This window comes from Zalophus californianus, chromosome 5, assembly GCF_009762305.2.
Source record: "Zalophus californianus isolate mZalCal1 chromosome 5, mZalCal1.pri.v2, whole genome shotgun sequence".
Classification (NCBI taxonomy): Eukaryota; Metazoa; Chordata; class Mammalia; order Carnivora; family Otariidae; genus Zalophus; species Zalophus californianus.
The window spans coordinates 104,444,257-104,461,602 of NC_045599.1; the positions used below are offsets into that span (position 1 = coordinate 104,444,257).

The 17,346-nt window shown below is 44.0% G+C and overlaps 1 protein-coding gene across 1 annotated transcript; it reads left to right on the forward strand.

Moving 5' to 3' along the window:
- Positions 1–2,251: 2,251 nt before the first annotated feature.
- On the forward strand, positions 2,252–17,043 carry IL12B (interleukin 12B). Its single transcript, XM_027606174.2, has 8 exons — positions 2,252–2,288; positions 6,028–6,115; positions 9,568–9,843; positions 10,356–10,473; positions 11,968–12,185; positions 13,586–13,743; positions 15,342–15,473; positions 15,989–17,043. The coding sequence occupies exons 2-7, from the start codon at positions 6,028–6,030 to the stop codon at positions 15,471–15,473; spliced, it is 990 nt and encodes a 329-aa protein (XP_027461975.1). The 5' UTR covers positions 2,252–2,288; the 3' UTR covers positions 15,989–17,043.
- The last annotated feature ends 303 nt before the right edge of the window (positions 17,044–17,346 follow it).

The window sequence follows — 17,346 nt, forward strand, 5'->3', positions numbered from 1 at the left end:
TTTATTAAGCACTTAACCAGGATGCTGTGCTAAGCGCATTACATCTGACCTCCTTTAATCTCACAACAAACCTAAGATCAGGTACTATTATTAATCCCATTTTACAGACGTGGAAACTGAGGCTTAGAGAAGTTAAGTAATGTACACAGCAGGGGCTGGAATTCAGGTCTCTAACACCAGAGTCCATGCTCTTAAACATCTACAGCTACTTGTCCGTGGTGTAGGTGAAGAGTGGCCGCCCCACCCTTTTCACACAGGACTGGACCTGCAATCTGAGTGGAAAGGGGGATGAGGGCTTACCTTAAACCTTCTTTTCCATAACTAGCACACTATTTTTACTTAGATTTTATGTTCAAATCAGTTTTTTCTTGTCACAGAAGGGCTCACCTATAGTGATGCAGCCACCATAAATGAATTAGTAAAACTATTGCACGTCGGTTTTATAAGAAGTTTTCCGTTCAGTAAGCTTTGATGATTTGTTGGGGGTAATAAATATATTTTTACAGAAAGAACCCTTGCCAAGTTGATACATATTTTAATCTATGGATGTGTGTGTGTGAGTGTGTATGTGTAGCATATAACAACGAAAATCAAACTGTGGAAAGGTCCCTTCCCCATCATCGTCTAGCTATATTCCTCAGAGATGCCCATCGTACAAAGCAAAAGTGCTCTCAGACACACACACACACACACACACACACACACACACACACACACACACACACACACACGGTATCATACAACCAAAATACAATGCAACTTACTTTGTTCATATCTACAAATGTCTTGGATACAGGACGCTTTGCTTTGTTAATTTGAGAAGAACTTCTGTTTCACTTGAAGCCTACAAGGCAGAGGAGAGGGGAGAAGGCGCTCTGAGCTGGAGGTAATGTCTCCGCCCAAGCCAGAGCACCAGGTCGGATAACCAGTGGGACTGCCAAGTCAGCAGCACCCGCCCTCTCTGGATGGGACAAGCGGAGGGAGGAAGTGTGCGCTTGGGAAGCTCGGCTGCTCTCGCCCGGGTTTCCAGCCCCCTCTCCCCTCCCCCCGCAGAAACTACAAGGAAAGTTAGCATGGGAATCTGCGCCCCACCTGAAACTCTGCGGGGACCCCGGAACTTCCCACACGGCGGGGACAAGGGACCGCGCGCGGTTACGGAGATGTCGGCGGCAGGAGTGAGTTCCTGGGTCCCAGGTGCCTCGCAGCAGCGCCCTCTTTCGGCAGCTCTGGGTACGGCCGCATCTGTAGGCTTGTCCTCGATGTAGGTGTTCACGCTAGTGTTTATTTGCCGTTCCTGTGCAGAGGGGGAGGCGTGGGGGAGGGGTGTCTAATCCTGTGTTCACCTTTCACCCCTCTTAATAATGTTAAACTCTGCTAGGAATTTCTAGTTAATTCTGCTAACTCTGTGCATCGGTATAGAGCTCCTAGGGCCATAGTTTTGTGTGCAAATGAGTGTGAGGTTATCTGGGTGCCCAAGGGGATGTGCCTTGAGTGTGTCATGGTTGTCTATATGCTTGACTGTGGATATTTCACTTTCTGTCCCCACCTGTCCGTGACCAAGCACCTATGAGCATCGGTTGTGCCCCTACATATTTGTGTCTTATTGCTAATACACACATTTTTATCATCTTCCCAGGGCTGTGTCTGTATGAATGTGCAAGGGTGTGTGTGGTGCATGAAGCACAGTGGGTGATAATGGTATGTTTCTGAAATCCAGATGTTAAAGGAATAATGTAGTGGAGGGGGACCCCAACTATACTAAATCCTTTGCCGTTCATCTCATTTTCTTTGACTTTAGGATCCTGAACCATAGAATTTGCTTTTGGACCCTCTAGCATACAATTGCTTGATCTTGACCTGAACCTGGCCTCCTGAGTGTCTCCTTGGCCTTCCTTCTCCAGTCTGTGGAGCCCAGGGTGGCTGCCTGCTGCAGGCTCTAAACACATTGGCCATGATGTTAATCCAAAGAAGTGAGCAGCCCATCTTCTTCCTTTTTCCCCACCCAAAATTTATTTCCTCTTAGTTCATTACCTGGGATTTTGATGCCTGTGTTCCCTCAGCATTATTGATACACATGGGGAAAAAAAAAAGGAACTTCTTGAAATTCCCCTAGAAGGTTTTGAGACTTGTTTTCAGTGTTGCAACTTGAACAAGTCAGTTTCTAGTTGAAGTTTCCATCAGAAAGCTTGGTAGGAGTGGGGTATATAAGCTCCAGTAGCAATAGCAGCAATAGCAGAAGAAACAACGGTTTCAGATCCAGCGAACACTGGGGCCGGGCCAGAAGCAAGGTAAGCACGTCCTTAGCCCCTGCCAGCCCTCGGCAGGCCTGCAGGCTCGCGGGGTAGAGGGGTAAAGGCTTCTGAGGGCTCCCCGCGCCTGGCATGGTGGAGTGGGTGGATTTCTGGAGGCATTCCTGGTGACTTACCTGCTGGGACACGAGCCAAAAGTCAGTCCTTTGGGAACTGATGTAGAAAGTATTCCTTTTAAAAGTCAACTAATAAATAATTGTACACCGAGTTCTGTGAATGAAGGCACATTTTATAGAAAGGTTTGTTTTGTCTTGTTTGAAAGCAGTACGTACATAAAAGTATGTTCCTCAATATTAATGCCCATCGGTTAAATTGTATAATGTGAGTGGTGCTTCCCTGAGTACTGTCAACTTTTTTCAAAGTTGTTCATTCATTAAGTCAGAATGAATTCAATAAACAATTGAGTTATACTTACACCTCATAATTGAAAGGTGCAGAGCATCCTTGCTCCCATGTTTATGTTGGGTTCAATAGTCAGTTGGGATAATCAACCAGAGTGAAAGTTGGGTTATTCAGATTTTTTGGATTAGCTAATTTTGGTGGTACTTTAAAAATAAAAAGCAACTGCAGTGTTTAAAAGTACTTTCTGAAGGGTTTTTAAATCTGCAAGGAGGAAAAAAAGATTATACTGCACTGGTGCCTTATAGTTGCCCAGATACATTGTGTGCGATAATTTTCATGTTAAAAAAAATAATGATCAGGTTAAAATATTTTAACCAAGAGATTACCAAACCCCAGCTGATGGCCTGCTTTTCTCAAATAAGGAATTTCAAGATATTAGAAAGAATTTGGACAACCTCTTAGTGTTCATTTTACTGGGATCTGAGATTTTATGGTTTCTGTACGTTCATTCATTCATTCTTCTAATAATTAATGAAATCCCTCTATGCTAGAGTACTGATGCTAAACTCTGGGGGGTATAGTGTGGAATAAGAAAGACATGATCCCTGCCATCAGAGAGTTCAGTGTGGCAAGGAAGACTAACATAAAGAAGTAACTATATTATATTGCTGTGTGTGTGTGTGTGTGTGTGTGTGTGTGTGTGTGTGTGTATTGCAATTGTAGTAAGTGCTATGAATGGGACTCAGGAAGAGCAAATAGCCAAGAGTCCTGACTTCCTCTGGGCACCCTGGATACTTTACCTGAATTCTTTCACTAACTCCTCACCACAACAGGATGCCCATTTTACAGGTTGAGTGTGAGGCTTGAAGAAATCAAGTGACTTGCCTAGAGTCATATAACTAATCAGTGGCAGAGCTGGGGCCCTTTGAATGTGCTACCCATGCCTGGTGTGACTATGTCTTTTTATTTTAAATAATACTTTTTTAAATTAAAAAGCGACAAACGAGATAAAACTTGGAAAAGAAATGCCCCTCAAGTGTCATGGGCGTGTGTTGGTACCAGCATTAGGGAGTGTAACCATACCACAGGACCTGGGGTCCCTGTGTTCCATATACAAGGATTTCAAGCATTTAGAAAACCTACAAAATTACATGGAAAAAATGTTTAATCCTCAAGACTCTCAAACTTAGCATGCCAAGGAAATGTGGGCTGTGGAGTATAGCTCTCCAGTATCCACTGATCTGGAGAGCAACAGGGTAACTCCATGCTACCCCCCATTTTGGATTCCCTGGGTTGGATTAAGAGAATGACCCACCACCCCCTCCACTCCCAGCCAGGGTTCCATGGTTTATAATGTGGGTGTTACTAAAATGCAAGTTGTTTCTTAGAATCGTCACCAGGGCTCCCTTGACCCTGAAGTGCAGTTCACCTGAAATTCTCAAACACATCTAAGGCCCCAGGAGGAAGTGCTAGACACAGAGGCAAAGGGAAAACCCCAGCCTTAGGAGAGAGCAAAAGAATCACCGGGAGATGCCAGGAATCTCTTGTTATTTCCTTTCCCAGAGTGCCGGCATCTGGGCTTTACAAGCCTGTGTAATTGCAATACCTCTAGGGCATTTCCCTATAGCTCGGCACTTTTTGGTCTAGCATTGTATACAAAACAGACATATCAAATTTTTCCTTTATCTCTTCCCCTTGGTGCAAGCTGACATGTTGTTTGCCTTCTACAAGATGTCATCTCATTGCATTGTCTCAACAACCCTCTGAGATGGGTATCACATCCATTTTATAGATGAGGAGACTGAGGTTCAGAGATCATTTGAGCAACATCACACAGCTAGTGAGTGGAGGAACCAGATTCAAGCCCACGTCGGCCTGACTCTCTGAGCCTGTGAATGTCTTAACTGATGCCCTGTGGCAACCAGTCTTTTGCCACAGTCGTAACCTGGACAAATTAATAGACGTGCTTGTGGAAGCATCAGGGACAGAGTGCTGACTCGACAGGAAGGCCAGATCTGGTCCTGTCTCTGCCACTCACAGCCTTTGTAATCTAAGGGAGTAAAGTGTGGGGCAAGGTTCTCCTAGGTTAGCAGTGGTCCTAACAAAGCTGTGATTTGTCAATATTCAGTCACCCCAGCCAAGGGATGCTCATTTTTAAGGTATTGACCAAAAATTTTGAGTCTTATTCTTTGTATGATTTATTCAGTGGTCTCTGAGCACATGTTCCTGCTCAGAGAATGTTGGTGCTCTCTGAGATGGATGGAGGTGTTTCAGAATGAAATTAAATAATAATCTTCACTATCTAATTTAGAAATAGGGTACAATTTTCACATTCTAAATATTTGCACAAACCCTGGACACTAATCTAGATTGAGTTTTACTATAAGATGGTGGCTGATTGGGCACAAAATGAGGCATTTCACTTTTCATAGTGGGTATATCAAGATTTTATGGTCTTCTCCCATAGAACATCTTGATTTTCAGAGCTGTGGGCCCCCAACATGGGTGAAACCAAAGCTTCTCAAAGTGTGGTCCTTGGACCAGCAACATCAGCTTCACCTGGAAACTTTTAAGAAACGCAGATTCTGAGGCCCCACCTCCCACCACCCCCAGATTCAGCCATCTGTGTTTTAACAAGGTTTCCAGGTTACACTGCTGTGCACTCAAGTTTGAGAATCACTGGTGTCATTGTGTAGGAGCAAGTAACCTTTGAGTTTTGAGCAATTATCGTCTAAACACGGAGAGAAACTCAACCTCGCTACCGGATCGTTGCCATAATTTGGAAGATCGCCTCTGCTTATCCCCTACCCCACTACCACCCCAAGTCCTTTACCCCCAGGTGTCAATGCACATACTACCTTGGGTACAGTGATACGAGGTATAGCTGGTCTCCCCAACTGGAGGGTAGGCGCTTAACACACGAACTTCATAAATATTTGTTGAATGAAAGTGTTTGCTCTTAGAAGGCAGAATTCAGGCCAAAATCCTTCTTTTTTTTTTTTTTAACTCCCAGTGACTCTAGCCCAGAGCCCTTTACCTAGTAAGTACCAAGTATATCACTGCTGAATGTTGATCCAGACAAGTCATGTTCTTTCTCTGAGTCCTGAGTTTCTCAGCTTAAAAATAAGAGGATTCTATCAGAGGGCTGGTCCCCTTCAGCTCCAGATGGTCTGTGGTTCTCTCTTTGGAGATATTCTTAGCCAGAGACTGGCACCGGGCTCCTGTAATTCATGTAGTATTACTCTGATAGTGCAGACAAGAAAGAGAAAAATCAAGATGAAAAACAATGTACATAGAATGAATATGGTTTGCAAAGCAACTGAATAATTACTGACATCATGTCTTCTCTTCTCCTCTCTTTCTCCCCGTCCTGCAGATGCATCCTCAGCAGCTGGTCGTCTCTTGGTTTTCCCTGGTTTTGCTGTCATCTCCCCTCATGGCCATATGGGAACTGGAGAAAAATGGTAACCAGGCTCTCCTTCTCTGTGGCGGCCCCGAAATCTAAGCCAGGACTTATCAGGCGGGCCCTGGGGGGAAATCAGACCGAAAGGGGCAACCAGGCCTTGGGGGGTTCCTAGTGAGTGCCATCACTGGGAAAATGCAGGCCGTCTGTCCTTCCTTCACCCATGAGGGCATCTATGTCGTTTGGCTTTCATACTAGGGGCCAGAGTAGGAGCTTTTTGTGGAATGTGATAGGAAAGGTTATATGGACTTCACAAGTATTACTAAAAACCAGCTGTATCATACAATGAAAATTCCAAAGTGAAGGCTTTGGAAGGATTAAGAACTACGTTCTCTCATCCCCCCTCCACCGCACAATATCGCTCCCCCCGAGCACCAAGAGGACTCACCCCTTACCAAGCACTTTGGGGGAAGCATAGGATTTAGACTCATGTTGACTTGGGCTCAAAGGCTGACTCTGTTAGGTGACTTTGAGCTGGGTCACCTCTAAGGCTGGGTTTCCTCAACTGTGAACTAGGGATTACACCTACGACACAGATGATTGAATGTTAGTGAATGCAGGAGACAACTCAACACCTGTGAAGTGAGGGAGTAAATGTTAGCCAGGATTGTTTTGGTTGTTTGAAATGATGCCTCTGATGATTCAAAAGAAACTGTTTATAATCCCAATGATTGATAAAAATTACTAGTAGAATAATAGAATAGGTAGGTATTAGTAAAATCAGGGGTTCCTCTATCCTATTTTCTCACACACAGTAAATAATGTATTAACTGATGGTTAGCTGTTCCTGAAAGATCCTCAAATGTTTCTCATGGAAGCCAACATAATGTTGGCAATTACTATCTGTAATTGTATCCTGGTAATAATAGTTAATATTTGTTGAGCACAGTATTTCATTTAATTCTCACAACAACCTTGTGACATAGGAACAGTCTGTATCCCATTTTATGGATGTTGCAAATAGAGGCTACAGAGATTAAGTAACTTCCCCAGTTTGACAGCCCTGGGAAGGATGGAACAGGGGACTTGATCCCAATCCTGTCTCACTTCAAAGCCTGTGCATTTAAGTATTTGAAGAAGGTTTTAACAAGAAGGACATGAAGTAATTGTTTCCTACATGCTTGGAACACAGGAGGAAATAGGCATAAGTTAGAGTGAAGACATTTCAGCTGATGATCAGAAATAATCTGTTGATAGGAGAGTACCACATTAGAAAATGGATAGATGGTTAAATGTCTGCCTTCGGCTCAGGTCAGGATCCCAGGGTTCTGGGATCGAGTGCCGCATCAGGCTCCCTGATCCTTGGGAGCCTGCTTCTCTCTCTCTCTCTCTCTCTCTGTCTCTCATGAATAAATAAATAAAATCTTAAAAAAAAAAAAAAGAAAATGGATACCTGAAAGAATTTTTGGACTATCCCTCCATTCTTAATCATTTTGGGAAGGCAACAATCCAGCTATCTCCCTTCTGCCCAAGGAGAGTTTGAGAGTTTTAGACCCTCCCTTGAGCAAAGGTGAAGGCCTGAGCCAGATAATTATGCCAGATCCCTTCCAACGCTGGGATTTTTGGTGAGCTCAGGAAGCTTGGCCCTTGCATAGTAAACCCCGAAGTTACTTCTAATTTGGTAAACCACAGAAATTCCAGGAAGTCAATGTGAGAAACAGAGGGCAGACGACTTTGGAGGCAAGATGAGGAGATGAAGCCAAGCACTAGGTTCTGGAGGCTCTTCCTTAGGCTCCCTCTTGCAGTTGTTGTCCCCCGCCCTTGGGTAAGGGTCTTCTAAGCCTTCTGAGTCTTAGTTGTGACAGGAAAGATAGCCTTGCTGTTCAGTTGCTGGTGGAACAAAGAAAAACTAGAGAAAGCCAAAGGAGCCACGCGGTTTTATGTCAGCATGGCTAATCATTTCCAAAGAGTTGGGTCTCAAATGCTTTTTACCTCATGTCTTTGTTGCCCATTCAGTAGTTATAAATGCCTCTGGTCTAAGAACTTTCTGGATGCCAACAATAAGCGTCACCGTTTATAGAGCATTTAAGGGCACTGTGTTAAGCTGTTGGATGAATTCGCTTGTATCATCCATGTCTCGACCTGCTGAAGCAAGCACTAATATTTTGTTCATTTTAAAAATGATGACATCGAAGCTTAGAGTAATTGAATGTCTTGCCTAAGGCCACAGGCAAGTGTAAGATATAGAGCTGAATCTAAACTCAGACCTATGTGACTCCAGAATCCAGGCTCTTAAACAGTGTGGCTCTCAAACTTGAGAGGGCATCAGAATCATCTGGAGAGCATAAAAACCAGATCATCGGCCCCATCCCAAAGTTCCTGATTCGACAACTCAGATTTTGCTTTTCCCGCAGTTTCCTAGGTGTTGCTGCTGATGGTGGTTCAGTGATCAGGCTTGGGGCACCATTACATTAAATGACTCTAGTTCATTAGTAAGTGATGCATGCATGAATGAAGCTGGGATGTGATGCACTCATTGCAGTACTCTCCTAGGCCATTCCTCAAGTGCCAGTTTAGATACTCAGGTTAGAGATCCAATGCCAAGCCAACAAGGCAGAAGGCCTGAGATTTAGCTCTTATGCTTCTAACTTGGTATAAGCTTGCTTAGCCTCTTGGTTTTGGCATGCTCCTCGATGAAATGGGAAGACCAGGATCTACTGAACTGCTTCATAAGAGTGTAAAACTGTTTTAAAAAAATAGAATGAAAATCTCCATGGGTGAATTAATTTATATAGTAGGAACTAAATCCTCAAATGCCCATGGAAAATTATAGGGCAGTTTCTCTGTGCAGTCATTGGACCAAACTTTGGTATGTGAATAACAATAACCAACACTAAAAAATTAAAAAAAAAAACAATAGCCAACACTGAGTTTACAATGGTAAGCACCATGCTAAGTACTTTATATGTTTTTTTTTTAATTTAATCCTCATAGCCAAACCTATGACATAGATGCTATTATTATCATTTTACAGACAAGGAAACTGAGGCTCATGGTGATTTACTACCTTGTTCCAAATCCCCTAGCCAGTTAGTGGGGACAGGATCTCAGTGTTGGTCAGTCTTTCTTGACATCTCTGTGCCCTGCCTTATTCTCCATGTAACTGCAATTATACTGGAAGGTTCTTCTCGCCACCAGGCCTTTGGTAAAGAGTTTTGTGCTGTTCACATTTTTCGATTATATCAAGGCCTTCCCCATCTGCCAGAGAATCGGAGGTTAATTATTAAGAATAGGCTGCCAGTTAATGACTCGATGGCAGCTATAAAACTCTTTGCTTATCTCTTCACGACCTTAAACCCAAGTAGGGCTCAGTGACCTGAGATCAATCATCTCAGCATTTGCTGTCACGAGCAAGGCTGTGCTCTGCAGTGCAGATGCACGGGTGGCTCATAAAACCCAGTGCTGGGGTTCCTGGAGCTTACAGTCCAGTTCTCCACTCCCTGTGCTCTCCAGTTTATGTTGTAGAGTTGGATTGGCACCTGGACGCACCCGGAGAAATGGTGGTCCTCACCTGCCATACCCCTGAAGAAGATGACATCACCTGGACCGCGGACCAGAGCAGTGAAGTCTTAGGTTCTGGTAAAACTCTGACCATCCAAGTCAAAGAATTTGGAGATGCTGGCCGGTATACTTGTCATAAAGGAGGCAAGGTTCTGAGCCATTCACTCCTGCTGATTCACAAAAAGGAAGATGGAATTTGGTCCACTGATATCTTGAAGGAACAGAAAGGTAATTCTATTTGCTCAGAGGATGTCAATTTTCTCTTTTGCTCCATAAGAAATAAATTTAAAAATGTAAAAGGTTAAGACATGACTAGTGATATCAAATCCCTTACTGAAACCACCCAGCCCCTATGTTTTCCTTTGCTTTCTTAGAAGCTTTGGGTACCATCCAAATCTGTGAGAGATTTTCACGGTTGGTTTTCCTGAAGTTCTTTTTAAATGGCTAATGGAAATTAACCAACGTGTATAGTGCATAACTCAGCACGGGGCGGCCACCTTGAAAAATTTAATGCTTCCCTCTGATGTGTTAGGTGCATAGTATACTCTGCAGAATCAGCAACCTATTGAGACATTCTCAGTCCTCGCTGAACTGCCTATCAGGGGAGCAGCATCATTTTCCAAGGGAATACATGGAAGATCTTCACTCCTGTATGAATTGGTGGCCTATGGTTCAACACATTTAAGATCTATCTGAAAGAAAACATGCAAATATTGAATTTTTGTTGTTTTCAAATCCAGAATCCAAAAATAAGTTCTTTCTAAAATGTGAGGCAAAGAATTATTCTGGACATTTCACCTGCTGGTGGCTGACGGCAATCAGTACTGACTTGAAATTCAGTGTCAAGAGCAGCAGAGGGTAAGTGAAACCATTCTGATTTCTCAGTATTTTGCTAGAACTATTTCATTAAGAAAATAAGGGCAACCTCGCCATGGCCTATCAGTTAATGATAAGGGAGAAAACAAAGTCAAACCTATATTTTTTCAATGCCCTCTCTTGCCTAAATTGGGGAAAGAACATGGAGATTTAAGCTAATCACCTGAACAAATGTGTGGGTTAGAACAGGATATTATTGGGGCCTGAGCATAGCCTCTGCTGTGTTTGAACCCACTCACCCAGATTGCCTGGCAATGCTTCGTTAAGGCTCATAGCACCACGGGGAGGGATAAAAGGAGAAATCGAAGCTACAAATGACTTGCCGAAATTGCACCTTGAGATGAAAATAGAAACAAGAGCTCCAGCGCATAGATCTTGAAAGCCCTGAAGCCAACTCCAAAATCCTGAGGCTTCTAGAAATTTTCCCAGAGCCAGCTCAACTCCTTTTCCTTCTGCCGACACCACTAATCTGAAGTTCATTGTTTGTCCGATGCACTTGGACTTCCCCTAAGAAACCAGTTTCCATGGATACTGAACCTATGTTAGCAGGTCTGTGTGACTTCCCTCCCTCACCATCCAGGTTCCTGAACAAGGCAGGGCGACAGAGCAAACCCCAGGTGATCAGCCTGGCCTAGCCACCATGTAACTGAGTACACGAACCTCTGGGGTCTCCCTCTTCCGTCTTGAAAATGAAAATGGTTACTAAAGGAATGCTTATACAAATGCACAGAGACACAGATACCAGTGTTCATTGTGATGTTTTTGGTAATCAGCAGGGGAAAAGTTAAATAAAGTGCAGCGCCTTATCCTCCAGCTTAACATGCCGCCATCAAAATGGATAACCCAGTCTGTGTGGTCTGTCATGGAGCGCTTCCCATATGTTCAGAGAGGGAAGAGATGGTTATAAACCACACATATATATAGTTGGGTCCTATTTAATGAAAAATAAAATCGTTGTGAGTATATATATATATAGGCAAAATATGTGTGTTTCCATATATACATGTGGATATATGATTGCTTTGAATATTCATAGACAAAGGTCTGGAGGGATATGACAAGCTCTGAATAGTATTTCTATTTGGGGAGTGAGATTAGAGTTAAAAAAGGCACACACATTTCATTTATACACATTTTTATCTTTTTAATTTTTTACAATTAGCACGTATCGATTTTGTCATTACAATGGGAAAAATGAATTTAAAATTTTAATAAGGAGATTTAACCAAGGGCTCTGGATCTAAACATTTCTGGATTCATTTAGGCCAGAGGCACGGACATGCAGTGTTGTCTCTAAATATTTGTACCACCTCTTGTGGCAAAGCTTGTTCTCCTGGGGAGGGCAGCTTCTTGGCCCCTGTGGAGAGATCAAACCCGTTGGAGAAATTGTGTCCTCAGATGGCTGTCTGGCTCCAGCCACTGGGAACTGACCCACGAATGGGTGAGACACGAGGTAATGTCTGTCTTTGATTTCAGCTTCTCTGACCCCCAAGGGGTGACATGTGGAGCAGTGACACTCTCAGCAGAGAGGGTCAGAGTGGACAACAGGGATTATAAGAAGTACACCGTGGAGTGTCAGGAGGGCAGCACCTGCCCCGCGGCCGAGGAGAGCCTACCCATCGAGGTCGTGGTGGGTGCCATTCACAAGCTCAAGTATGAAAACTACACCAGCAGCTTCTTCATCAGGGACATCAGTGAGTCCTCTTAATTATATGTGCTTCATAAAGATAAATGCCATTTGTCACATGTTCACAATGCCCCATGCACCAAGGTAAGGGGTTTATGCGCCTTGTCTCCTTTATTCTGTCCCCCACCCCGAAAAGAGTACGATGTAGGTACTATTCTCTGCATTTGAAGGAAGAGAAAATCGAATCTCAGACAGATTAAGTAAGTTGCCCCGGATCTCACAGCTAGCAACTCAGACCCAGTTCTGCCCCATTGGAAAAAGCAGGCTCTTGGCTACCCTTCTATCTGCTGTCCAGGCAGCTTCTGTGGTGAATCCAGGAGGACCCCCTCAGGCATAGTATTTATATTCAGAACCAAGTTTTCCCTACTAATTGTAGTTATTCCCAGTCACGCTTTCTCTAGCATTTGAAAAAAAAAAAAAAAACTTCATTATTGGAATATAAGCCCCTCCAAAATGGACATCTATTTTTTTTAATCAGAAGATGGAGATTTTGCCATTTGTCACTTCCTTTGCCATTTGTCCATTGAACGTTCATCATGAAATGAAATTCATAGAACCACAGGACTTGCTCGAGCATTTGTGGAGAAATTACTCTTGGCAGGTGGGTGGGGGGAGTTTGGGTTTACATAGGATAGCCAGGGAAGGTCTCTCTGAGGTGATATTTAGCTGAGTTCTGAAGGAAAGAAGATGTCAGTTGTGTTAAGAACAGAGAGAAAAATATCTGAAAAGCATCTACTGGGAGCCATGGTCTTTGGGCTTTGGACATTCCATAGAATGTCTCCTCTGCCCTCATCTAGGCAAAGGTGCTACTTGAGGACAGAGTCTTTGTGGTACTCGCTGCTCTATCTTCCAGTAGCTGGCACATAGCTGGTGCTCACTCTGCACTTATTGAATGAATGAATGAGCAGAGAGACAATCTGACTTCAACTACCGCCAGACCCCATGAAAAGACAACAGAAATAGTACTAGGTGGAAAATCTCTCATCTCATCCCTAGCCAGAGGCTCAGCTCAGGTCCAAGTTTGGTGCCAAGAGGGGTACGGAGCACAGGAGGGTGGTCCTTCCCCACCTAGCCCAGATTCAAGAGTCTGGTTGTCTCTACGGAATTTCTTCTGAGCACGACGCCAAGACGGTTCCACTGCTGGGACTCATCGGCTTGTGCAGGGATGAGAAGGATTCCGAGCCTCTCTCAGGTTCAGCCAGAGAGGAGGGGACACTGGCGAGGACACCAGCGTGAGCACGAGCAGCAGGGGGGCCTCATGTCTGCCAACCAGGTGCCAGGGAAGTTAAGCAACTGTCCTAGGGACTCACGGCTGGTCAAAGGGGAAAATGGGATCAGAAGCCAGAACTACCTTACACCAAAGCCCCCTGAGGAAAATAAAGGGTGTTTCTTTATCTTCTTCCACAGTCAAACCGGACCCGCCCATGAACCTGCAGCTGAAACCACTACAAAACTCTCGGCATGTGGAGGTCAGCTGGGAATACCCTGACACCTGGAGCACCCCGCATTCCTACTTCTCCCTGACATTCTGCATACAGGGCCAGGGCAAGAACAATAGGGAAAAGGTAAGAGATGATATATACCCAGAGCCATATACCCAGGTTTCTGCAGGCCCACATCTAGGAGACGAGTGATGATAACAGTAGCTAACATCTATTGAGCACTTTCTCCTTGCCTCAGACTGCTTTAAGGGTTTTACATGGATAGCTCACTTAATCCTTAACATAACCCTACAAAGGCAAGTGGTATTATCATCAACACTTCACTGGGGAAGACAGTGAAGCTCAGAGAGGTTAAAGGACTTGCCCAAAGTTACCCAGCTAGGAACGGCCAGAACCAGGAAACCAGTCTGGTGGACACAAATTCCACGTACCTAAGCACGCTGCCGCCTCCAGTATGGGTGGTCATTAATTCTTGTGCTCAGAATTGGTCCTCACATAGGAAATCTGGGCTCCAGGGGTCTCAAATCATTATTGTTTCAAGTTAGTGAGTATAATGAATGATAGAACATGCGTGCTATGTCTCACCCAAAATGGGTAATTGCCAGCTGTCCCACATATCGTGAAATGATTTTGAGCAGAATGTTAGTGCTTACAGAGGCTAAGACAATGGCTTTCAAACTTTCCTGCCTTGCCATCATAATCCCAAGGTCCAGAAGGCACTTTTATAAAGCCCAACACTCCTGGGGCCCCGGTTTTTGAAATCACTGGATAAAGGCCTTATTCAGGATGGTGTTTAGCATTTGGTAGAAATTCTGCCATTCAGTCACTCCCTGAGAATTTATTTTTGTAGGGGGGAAGGGCTATTCTGGAGTAAACTTTACCTAAATACTATTTAAAATCTTGATATGTATCTTCCCTACATAAGATTTATATCATTAATAAGTAATATTTACTGAACACTTTCTACTGATTAAAGACTTGGCCAAGAGTTTTACGTGAGGATTACCTTTAACATTTCCACATCTATGAGATGGGAATAATTATTTTCCCTCTTTTTATAAAGGATGAAACTGAGACACAGAGCCCAAAGCATTTTCCTGTGGTCACACAGCTAAAAGTTAACAATCCCTGGATTTCAGCACGTTTTCTTTTCTTTATTTTTTTTTAAGATTTTATTTTATTTATTTGACAGAGAGACAGCGAGAACAGGAGCACAAGCAGGGGAGTGGGCAGAGGGAGAAGCAGGCTTCCGGCTGAGCAGGGAGCCCGATGCGGGGCTTGATCCCAAGACCCTGGGATCCTGACCTGAGCCGAAGGCAGACCACTGAGCCACCCAGGCGCCCCTTCAGCACGTTTTCTGATAAAAGGACCAGGATATAGTATTTCAGAATATCCAGGGGACAGCTAGAACATATCTGCCTTTGTCCCACCATCAGGCTAGTACAGGGGTGAGTGTGCACGGGGCCTTCAGGCAAGGCAGCTCTTCTAGAAAGATGAAAGCTGGACCAAACCATCTCTCCCTCTGGGCTGAAATAGAAAAGCTGCATCTGTATTTAGAGCTTCTATCGGTAGGTGGCGCAAGTTCTACACAACTCCAGTGTTTATTTGCTACTGTGGTGCCCCAAAACCAAGGTGTGCTTATTTGGGGAGATCAAGCTTTGCAGAAATACGCCCAGCCCCTCTTGTGACTGCATTGCCAACGACTTCCCTCTCCTTTGCAGAAAGAGAGACTCTGCGTGGACAAAACCTCAGCCAAGGTCACGTGCCACAAGGATGCCAAGATCCGCGTGCAAGCCCGAGACCGCTACTATAGCTCCTTCTGGAGTGACTGGGCATCTGTGTCCTGCAGTTAGGTGAGCAGGCCCACAAAGCCCAGCCCACACCTGAACACTCAGTGTCCCCGGGTGCCGGGCAGTGGTGGGGGGCAGTGCGGGAGAAGAAAGGAGAGATAGGGTGCCTGGCTCACAGTCACCAGAGTCAGAAAGATACCTTTGTTCATTAAACAGATATTATTTGATGCCCATGGTGTTCTGGGCACTATGCTGGGTACAGAGATACTGCAGTAAAGAAAACAGGCGTAGGTCCTGCCCTCCTGGAGGAGAAGGCAAAGAAGGGGGAAAGGGGAGAGGTAGCTACGAGTCAGAGCAAGAATAGCTCACAAGCTGTTTTCAGGAGTTAGAACATTATCCTGGGCACCTGGGGGTAGGGGGAGGACATCAGAGGCAACCAAATCCTAGGCCACATAAGGACAGGCTGGACCCTTCTGACATGGAATCCCCAAACCCAATTGCCCCAGTCATGTGTCCTGTGAAATAAGGGTTCGCTGCCGCATTTCTAATTCACAGAAACTGTTGGCCTTCTTTTTCAGGTTCCAATCTCAGGATGAAACCTTGGAGGGAAAGTGGAAGATATTATGCAGAATTTTCTAAAGACTCAATAGAATAGGCCCCCAAAGTTATTCTCTACCTAATTTGCTTTTTGTAAAGGATCATTATCATGTTTTTGCAGTATTTTTACATTTACAGGCCAAATGGCCACTGAAACAATCAGCTATTTTATTTATAGATTTTCCAGCTAGCAGGTTGCCACTGACCTTAATGCTATTTAAATATTTAAGTAATTTATGTATTTATTAATTTATTATTTTTATTGAACACTTGTGTGCCAAGATGTATTGTATGTTTCATACTCTCAGGACCTGATTTGTTAAGGAAGAGGCCCTATTACGCAAAATGTGAATTTATGTGTTATTTACACTGGAAACTTCTCAAGCGAGACTGCAAGTGTATGGGTTTTACGACAACCACTGAGAACACAATGTTCTGATGCCAGCACCGTAATATATTTGTGATGGATGAGAACACAGAAAGTAGTTAAATAGAGGCATGGAGACATGAATCCATTTGAGAAGGTTCTGAAGATGGAGATGTCAGTTCCTGTATCCATGAAGACTTCCTTGAGGTGGTGTTGATAAAGCAATTCAGGGCCACCTACCTGTACTTCTAAGCAAGTTTAGTTTTGGGAATGCCTGAATTTAGAAAGGGCTAAAAAAATAACTGAAGTTGAAATTCAGCTTCAGCCACCCTGGCAGTCCCTACTCCCATCTATCTGTAAGACATAGGAGAGGGACCCGGAGACAATGTAAGTGTCTGGAAAGTAAAAAGGCCTTATGATCCAGGAAGGAGAACCAGTAGGGCCAAGCACATAAAGCTATCAGAGTTGCCAGGTGCTCCTTAATAGCCAAGCAAAAAAGCACAAAGATGCAAAGAAAATGATCAAGAATTGCTTACTCGTCAGCGTGAGCGAACCTGACCGGATGTGACCAGAAATTGCCCACCACTAAGATGCTACTTTTAAGTAATGAATGTGCTTTCTGTAAAATGATTTCATTCGTTTTCTGTTTACTTGTTTTTAAATTCTGATGATGAACTAATAAAAATATAACTCTTCTTTGCAATAATACTTTGGGCTTTCTCAGCTGACTCGAGGATCCTATTCCCACATTTACCAGGACTGCATTATTTTTCCCCTGCCATTTAAGAATTGCCCTTCTTTGAAGCAATTTCACTTCCAGTTTTGCAGAGTTGCCCTTTCCCTTTATAGGATTCCCAAAGTCAGTGTCTTGCTGAGCTCAGGGAATGTCCCTGTGGTCTGACTACAGGGAACTCTGCAAGGGCACTGAACTGCATTATGCCCTCTTTAAGGGTTGGATGCTCTTGCTCTGTT